Source organism: Thunnus maccoyii, chromosome 24 (assembly GCF_910596095.1).
Source record: "Thunnus maccoyii chromosome 24, fThuMac1.1, whole genome shotgun sequence".
Taxonomy (NCBI): domain Eukaryota; kingdom Metazoa; phylum Chordata; class Actinopteri; order Scombriformes; family Scombridae; genus Thunnus; species Thunnus maccoyii.
The window spans coordinates 3,827,382-3,836,417 of record NC_056556.1 but is presented as its reverse complement, the minus strand read 5'-3'; the positions used below and the strand labels follow the sequence as shown (position 1 = coordinate 3,836,417).

Here is a 9,036-nt window from a genome sequence, read left to right as displayed (position 1 = left end):
TGCATAGCAATGCTTTTAACTAAATGCTCACAATGACAATGCTATGCTAACATTTACAAAGTAGCACCGAACAACAACTGATGGGAATGTCATGAGTTTTGCAGGTATTTTGTCATAAATTAAATTGTGACCTCATGGTGGCGCTAGAAGAAAGGTCAGGGGATCACCAGGGTCATTAGGATGCATCCTTTGGGCATCATAACTGTGTATAAAATTCATCCATCAATAAGTTATCAATATATTTCAGTCTGGACTGAAGCGTACCAACATTGCAGGGCCTAAAAATGATGAAAGCTACTCATGGTGAGTCAAAATTATGATACAGAATCAAAACTGTATCTCATAATTTTGACTTGACATGAATATTTATTAATCATACAAACCTTTTCCAGACTACAATGGCCTTCCATACAGTACATTTCTGATTTTTTTCCTGACACCTGAAGTTTATAAAACAACTTTTCACATCATTTGGATTATATACACACACAGATATAAGCTGATTGTTTCATTTTGATCTCAGGAGTTTAGACAGTTTTGTGCCACATAAAGCCAAAGTATTTTCCAAATGCCAAAATGTAACTTAATAGATTTTTGATCTTTAGTTTCAGACTTGTTTTCTGGCAAAAAGCATCAATCTTATAAAAAAGGTATAACTTTGATTTTGAGCAATAATCCTATAAAATGCTGAGGATGGTTTTAACATACATGTTCATATCTAACGAGTGCAGTTATTATGTAGATCTTTTAAAAAAAAAAAAAAAAAAAATCTAATTTACAAAAACTACAAACAAAACTGAAAATAAAAAGCCGCAGAACACAGTAAGAACCATTTCAATAATCTTTATTTCATAAAAAAGTCAATCGGTTTATATCAGATTAAAGAAAGTAGAAACCAATAATAATCAGTTAGCTGGCGAGGCATCTTACAGGGGGGGGGGGGCGTGTCTTCTGACGGACTGACCAGAGCGACCTCGACACGCAGTTACAGTTTTACCCAAAAGTCAAGAAAGAAGGCGAAGTTTGAGACCGAACAGGAGCCAAAACATGAGCTGGGCGAAATTAAAAATTAACGGGGAGGAAGAAAAAATAATAATAATAATAATAATAAACTTTGGCAAAATTGTCTTAACATTTTAGTCGGCTTCGTAGTCGCACGGCAAAAAAGCCAACTTGAATATTTACCAAATCTTGGTTCAGATTCATACAAGCAGCGGCCATCGAGATCACATGGAATGTTGTATCCAAATTACAGAAGGCATTACAACAATAATACCAAAAAAAAAATTAAAATAAAAAGGGAAAAGAGGGGGAGTATTCATCATTTTCCGCTTCCACTGTGAGCCGCAACACATAAAGTTACGAGTAAGGACAGAGCCCTTCTTTTTTTTAAAAATCTTTTAAATAACGTTTAAATGTTTTGGAGTGGTGGTGGAAGGGTGTGTGTGTGTGTTTGGGAGTAAAACAGGAGGTAGAAGAGAAAGAAGGGGTGAAGACATTCTACTGCTCCTGCTGCTACTTGTAAAAAAAAAGAAAAAGAAAAAAAAAAAAACAAAAACAAAAAACAAAAAAAGGAAAAAGCTCATCTGGCGATGGAGGTTTTTAGTCCGCCTCCTCTTCGTCCGATTCAGACTCTGAGGAGAGAAGAGGAAAGAAATGTGTCAAGTCTCAACAGCTCGAACATTACTTCAAAGTAAAGTTTAATGGTTTATGTAGTAGTAGTGAAGTAGCCCTATTATTCAGGGTTCAGAGTAGAGCTGCAGCCATTAGTCAGTCAATTATTTTGATAATCGAATAATCATTTTAAAGCAAAAATGCCAAATATTCCCTATGTTCTTTGGATTTTTTACTGTTGATCAGACAAAATAAGACATCTGAAGACGTCACAATGGGCACTGATAAATTACAAACAAGCAATTTTCACTATTTGACATTTTATAGACAACGATTACTTTATCAGTTAATCTTGATTAATTGTTTTGCCTATAAAAACGCCAGAAAAGAGTGAAAATGGCCGTTATAAATCCAAGGTGAGGTCTTCAAATGTCTTGTTTTGTCTGATCAACGGTCCATAACTCAAAAGATCATCAGTTTACTGTCATGTATGACACAGAAAAGCATCAAAAGCTCACAGTTGAGAAGCTGCAACCAGAAAATATTTGTATTTTTTGCTCTAAAACAGGACTAAAATGGTTCTAGATAAAAATGATTCAAACTGATAGGATAGTTGCAGCCCAAGTTCAGAGAGATACTGAATGTCTCAATTGTCAAAATGTTGTTAGAGGCTTGTCAGAGGGGCTTCGAAGATGAATTATCAGCACAAAATAACTTGATGCTTCCTTCTCCGTGAACCTTAGAAGGAGAAGTTGTGCCAGAAATCTCTACGTGGTGGTTTAAACTTAGAAATGCTGATCTCAGGTAGATTATCTGCTGCAGGCTGTTAGAGGCTACAGATTGGAGGCAGTAGGCAACTGTAACTGCTTACAGCCCCGTTTGCACCAAAACTTCCTGGTGCTTTAAAACAAGAGGGACTGATCTCAGGAACTAAACTTGACCCTGTTGTGCAGTCCTGTCTGTGTTTCCACCGCATATGAGGAACCAGGTAGATCACGCAAATTTGACCCACATGAAACGTAGCATTCACATGGAGGACAAAATGCTGTTAATCATCTGTTGAGTGTTTGATGGTTGTTCATTTCTGCTTTTGAACAGAATCACCATGAAACCATCAGAAAGTAACATTTTCTCTTTCTCATTCAGCAGCTTTGTTTTCACTACCGCTGCTCCCTCTCTTCATTCACTCGCAAGCTTGCTCTCTCTTTCTCTCTCACTCTCTTTTAAAAGAGTTTTAACATTGACAGAAATGTCCTTCCCTCATCCTTAAATGGTCCTAAATCGATACTAGAGCACTTCCTTGTTTCATGAAGAAGTGGTACACAACTTGTAGCAGCAAATGCAAATAGTTGCTGTTTTTCTTGGTCTTTTATGATCATAAACTCAATATATTTGTGCTTTGGACACATTTTTAACTATTTTCTAACATTTTATAGAACAAACAATTTAAGAAATAAGCAGATTAATCGATAAGATAATAAGTTGCAGCCCTACATCTTATTTTGACTTATGTTTGACTGTATAGACCTCCTAAAAGAGTAATATATTATTCACTTGAAGTCTAATATCTGATTATCATCACATGTATGCTGGCTCGCTGGCATACCTGAAGGGAAGGGACCAATCATTATCATCATCAGTTCTATTTCTGCGTTTCCTGCCAAGTCATAATATCTGTGAGAAAATGCCTGAGGGGGTGTGTGTGTGTGTTTTTTAAAACATTTTTATTACCTTCCTCCGCATTCTTCAGCCACTCGACAAATTTTTTCATTTGCTCGAGGAAAACGCTCTTCCCCTTGGCGACGTGGGCTTCAGTGTACCACTTCAGTATGGCCTCTTCGCTCAGAACGTCCGCTGCGAGGAGGAAGAGGTAAACATTAAAACAGCTGTAGCTTCATTTTTAACAAAATGAGACAAACATCAGTAGGAGTTTGGTGTCTCTATGTGGGTGGGACACCAACCTTTGTAGAGGAGCACCACGATCTTCTGAAAGGCCTTCATGAAGTGGATGTTGTCGTAGCAGTACTCCTGGATCTTCAGCAGCAGGCTGAGCTCAGACAGACCCTGGGAGGTGAAGGCTTTCAGCAGAGGGCTGTATTGCTGCGGGAACAAGAGACAGCATGAAGCAACTCATCTCTCGCCCTCTCGGGAGTTATAATGTACGTATAAAAGCTTGTCGGTGCATTAAAGCGTATTGATTGTATCTGTTCTTCAGTTTTATAGCAGCTGCAGCTTCATTTTTTGCCATTTTTGTTCCCATTTCAAGCTGAGTTTCACACATTACAAATCATATAAATGCTGCAAATTCCGCTCGAGCAGCGAGACAAGTTCACACAAGCCGTCGGCACTGAGCTCTACTGAGTGTGAACTGGACTACAACATTAATATGCACACATCTTTTAAACATGAAGCGGAAAAAGGCTTCCCAAGCAGGTCGGTGCAAAGCAAGGAAGCCATTAGATGCAAAAGAGTGAGAGCTTAAATATATTCAATATGTGCACTAATACAGGCACTAAATGGCATGAGGAACACAAGGTTTGAATCAGCAGCTCCTTGAGACTGCAAGCTCTTCCTTAATGATAATAAATACCAAAATGATCAACAGTGCAGTACAAGGTTCCCCATTTCTGTTTTGCAATATGTTTTTGTTAATACATAAGACCAATCCTACTGTCGACATGCTGATTATTGTGTAAAAAAAAAGAAGAAAATGAACTTCAAGCAGAACATTTAAAACCCTCTGCTGATAAAAACAAACTGCTCTGAACGTTTGAGGATTTAAATTCAGAACATTTCCAAACATGCCAGAACCTGCAAACACTCAGGCAAGGTTCAGAATATGTTGAATCAGCCTTTTTGGTAAACAACAAGCAATATTTCTCCATGTGTTTGTAACTTGACAGTGCATCAATATGAAAAAAAAAACAACCCTAAAGCTAAAAACCCTTCAGAACATTTAAAAAAAGGTCTTGACATGAATTTTGACGCCTGGACACGCTGCATACCTTCAAGTGTTTGATGGCTTGTTCGGTCACCAGCTCTTCCTTCTTATTCCACTCCACAGAGCTCATCACGCTGGTCCAGATGATGCCAATCATGGCCTGCTCAGATAAGTTGGCCTTCTTCATCTCCTCCTTGGTGAAGGCGATAATCTGAGCCGAGAGAGGGAGACAAACGCCGCTGGGTTCAGTGTCACGGTCGCACGTCAAGAAACGCGTTTGTAGACAAGCTCAACAGTTGATACCGGATCGCCACATTCCTGTTTCATCAGGAGCACCTCACGGGATTTGGATTGAAATTGGAAGCCATTTAAAACCTGCCCAGCTCCCATTTTAGCAGCAACTTTCTGGCTGCTTTATACCTGCTTATAAAATGGTTACTGCCTGTATCAACATTGACATCCAGCTCATTTATATTCAACTTCATGACTCATTGTTGCCTTTGTTACTGTTCTCATCAGTAGTTGTTGCTTGAGCTGCTAGTGAGTCAGTCACAAACAAAAAAAAATTATGCAACATGGTAAAAGAGGGGAAGTTCCAGTAATGAGGATGAAAATATGTTTGCAAAGAGGAAGAAATGACATTTAAAACTTCACCTGCACCCACTAAAAGAACATCTCTAACAAGTTGCAACGATATTTTAAAGATGAGCTGCTTCACCGTTACTGCAATAATAAAGGTTTACTGTTAGGCGTTTGCTATGTTGTCAGCCTTCTGCAGGTTTATCTGTACACAATTCATGTCGGATTACCGAAAGGATGTAAACACAGAAGGTGATTTAAGCGCATTTAACTTCTTATTGTCAGCAGCTTTGCTTTATGATCCTGGAGGAAACAGGAAACGGCCTCACCTCCTTTTGCGGGTCACCGCGGGACATCTGCTCCTGGAGCTCCTTCTGCAGCTCTTTGCGGGCGCCGATGGACTGCTGGTTGCGGGCGAAGTCGGACAGCTCCTTTAGCCCGGCGTCGGTGAAGTACTTAGAAAAATGCTCGCAGCTCCGTTTGTTGGCAGGAAAGAGTTCCTGTAGGTCAAAATACTTTCAGTTTAAACTCTGAAGGTGGTTTCAAATCTCCCCAGTTTCACATAGTTAATCAGATCAGACAGTTTTTTTTACCATCAGCCTGTTGTCCATGCCGACTTTGCGGAGACTGCCGGCAACAGAGTTGATGTCCCTCTCATTGATCCATGACTTGAACAGCTTGACAGCGAAGGCTGCAGATACTCCTGGACAGAGACGACAAGACAAGTTGAATTTAAAATGTCCAGAAATAACTAATTTGTGCCCTTGCAAATCTAGAACTGACATTTTGGAACGACCTACAGAGACACACGGAAAGGCTTTTCTATAATATTTGTCCTCACCCTCTTTGACGAGGTTCTCATTGAAGAGGCTGTTCAGGATGGAGGCTGATATGTTGCCATTGGCCAGCAGGATGCCGGTCAGCATGGCCAGTTTGTTGCGCTCAGACTCAGTGAACCCCTTTAGAAACAGCAGCAACTGCAGAGGACGGAGAGGGAAAAACAAATACAGGTTTGTTGTGTGTAAGAGTCACTGAGGTTGGTTATTCCCACAAGCTCGATTTGACCCAAATAAAACTTGTTTATAACCCTGCAGGTGCGGCTTCAAATTTAACTTTACAGTCCTGGAAGAGAGATTTGTCTTGCAGCTGTAAAACAATGTGCTTAATGACGCGGGTTATCAATGCTTTCCCACGATACTTGAGATAAACAAACAGTGACACACAAAACTGGTGATAATGAAGAAACTTGCAACATCACATGGAAACTGATTATTCTGAGCCAATGTTCCTACAAGAGCTGAAACCCTTAAATTAAGAGTTTAATAGTTTTAAATGGTGAATCACCAGCTGTTTTTTTATAATTGATTGATCCTAAATCACAAAAATGATTTGTTTCCAGTTTGTCACATGTAAATAATTGCTGTTTTCTCTGTCGGACAAAATCTGCAATTAAAAACATGTCAACTTGGGGTCTGGGAAGTTGCAATGTGCATTTTTCCACATTTTCTGACCAATTAATTGATGCAGAATCAGCAGATTAACTCAATGATGGATATCATTGTTGCATGTCTCATTACAGCTATAAATTTACTGTGTTTCCAGGTATAAACCAGACAGACAATCAACCGCTAGCAGTTAAAAAAACAGCTGAATTACTGTAAAGCCGTCAGCTCTAACAAAGCAGCGGTTTGTGCTTCAGTTCGGTTAAACTAACTGCACATTAAAATGACACACCTCATCTCAGACACACGTCCGACCAGAATGACGAGGTGTAACCTCGCTGTTTTAACAATGTAATGCTGGAAAACTCAAAACAACGTCTGAGATTTAAAAACTTGTGTTACATACAAAGAAAAAACACCCCCTCCTCACCTTCTTGATCTCCTCTTCGAAACCCTTCTCCAGGTACTTGTAACGCCTGATCAGCTTGTTAAAAACCTGATGTTTAGGGAGGAAAGAAACATTCTTAACTTAAAAGACATGACAAGAAATGTCCTTTCACGGTTTGCTCGTTTCATATCAGAAGAAGAAAGAATGCAAAATCAGATGTGGATCGATGATAGCTGATATTTAATGCTTATAAACAGTAGATGGCTATGATTTCTACCTGAGCATATGCTTGCATTGTCTCCAGGTCTTCTTGTGCCGTGAAGAGGCAGAACTCAGTACGGGTCATGTCGTCAGACAGAGTCCCGCCTGGGGCTGTAGGAGAGAAAATAAAAACATAAAAATCAAACTGTATGCTTTTATTATGACTTTTTACTGATTATATTCCTGTCTACATCACTTTATATGTGAGTAATAGTAATCTACTGCACTTTAAATTTCTGTGCTCTCCTAGAAACTCATTTAGGTTTTGAAATGTATCCGTTATTTAAGATATTTTTTTAAGCCTTTCCAAGAGTTTCAGACATCAACTTGCTTCTTTTTACACTCACCCAGCATGCCGCCGGCCACCAGGATGTCAAAGAGTGTCTCTGCATACCGGCGGTAGTCAAGCTTGGCGCCAGAGGCATCAAGGAACTTTGCGACCGCTTCCAAGTCAGTGCCAGTTTGATTCAAGCCTTGTACGATACTTTCTTGAAACTGAGTAGGGTCAAACCTCTCCTTTTCATCTGTGGGAAAAAGATGCACATGTCACATTGAGAAAAAAGAAAACCCTCCCAGGAATAAAACATGATTTGTGCATCAGAGACAAACATGTACAGCTGCAGTGATGAACACCAACCTCTTTTCCTCGTTTTGAAACGCTGGCCGGTTAGCGTTGGCTTTTGCTGCTTTTGATTATTCATAAAAGACACCCTGAAACAGATAAAAAACACAGAGTTAATGTTTACTGACGTTTGTGCACAATACACGTTAAAACACGAGCGAGCAGTACTCCGTGTTCCCTTCAATTATGTTTTGTATTGCCAGCGTTTGGGTGTAACTTGGTTTAGTTCCATGTCAAACCTTTGTTGGCTTTAGAGTTCAACAGTAAAATTCTTACAATTAAGTTTACAGCCTGCAGCTAAATATGTACCTTTGATACAGTCGACAATATTCCTTATTGTCAACAAATCCCATGAAAAGATAAAAAACTAACAAGGAACTGATATATCTTATTCCTCTGTGCTATGAAGCTCCATTGTTGTCCAAAAACGATTAAAAACATGTCAGTAACTGCCACTGTTGCACTGAGTAACATGTCCCTCCATGTTTTTTTGGACTTAGTCCCTCTTACACCTCCCTGCTTCCAGAAATACGCACTAGATCACCAAATGTGGATTCATCCTTGGATGATCTGAAAACAGTCCAAGAAATTCACTATTTATTTATTATTTATTTAATAGAATTTGCTAAAAACTATAATGTTCAGCTATTTAGGAAGTTGCTGTACCGTTTACTAAACTGTATTTTTGAGAGATAAGGTAGGAAAATTGTCAAGTATTGGAAGATTTACTACCTTCAGCTGCTACAATCAGTCAATTAATCTGCAACTATTTACTCGATTAATCATTTTGAGTTATTCTTGAAGACAAAATGTCCAAATTCTCTGATTTTAGCTTCTTAAATATGAATATTTTAATGTTTATTTAGTCTTCTATGACAGTAAATTAAATTTCTTTGAGTTATGGACAAAAGAAGGACGTCACCTTGGGCTTATAGACCAAACTACTTATCAATTAATGGAGAAAATAAGTGAGAGATTGATTGATAATGAGCATCATCATTAGTTGCAGCCCTGATACCTAACATATTGTTGGGTTTCTGTGTTTTCATGAAATCTGTTGGAGATTAGAGACATTTTACTATACCTGCCTGTTCTTAGCACAACTATATAAAGTTTTTTTTTTTCCTCTCACTACGCAGGACTTCATGTGCTGTTAATTAACTTCTCTGCAACAGTGCAGAATTACTTT

The 9,036-nt window shown here is 38.8% G+C and overlaps 1 protein-coding gene across 1 annotated transcript in view; it reads right to left on the bottom strand.

Annotated features, from left to right (window-relative positions):
- Nucleotides 1-827: 827 nt before the first annotated feature.
- The window catches only part of bzw1a (basic leucine zipper and W2 domains 1a), a 9,024-nt gene continuing 815 nt past the window's right edge, over nucleotides 828-9,036 (bottom strand). The window contains exons 2-12 of the mRNA XM_042405398.1: nucleotides 7,863-7,936; nucleotides 7,573-7,749; nucleotides 7,242-7,336; nucleotides 7,007-7,072; nucleotides 5,976-6,111; nucleotides 5,728-5,837; nucleotides 5,464-5,634; nucleotides 4,620-4,766; nucleotides 3,576-3,714; nucleotides 3,346-3,468; nucleotides 828-1,634 (exon numbers count right to left, since the gene is read on the bottom strand). Coding sequence (XP_042261332.1) covers nucleotides 1,603-1,634; nucleotides 3,346-3,468; nucleotides 3,576-3,714; nucleotides 4,620-4,766; nucleotides 5,464-5,634; nucleotides 5,728-5,837; nucleotides 5,976-6,111; nucleotides 7,007-7,072; nucleotides 7,242-7,336; nucleotides 7,573-7,749; nucleotides 7,863-7,926 — 1,260 coding nt within the window. The 5' untranslated portion in view covers nucleotides 7,927-7,936 and the 3' untranslated portion in view covers nucleotides 828-1,602. The remainder of the gene's footprint in view (nucleotides 1,635-3,345; nucleotides 3,469-3,575; nucleotides 3,715-4,619; nucleotides 4,767-5,463; nucleotides 5,635-5,727; nucleotides 5,838-5,975; nucleotides 6,112-7,006; nucleotides 7,073-7,241; nucleotides 7,337-7,572; nucleotides 7,750-7,862; nucleotides 7,937-9,036) is intronic.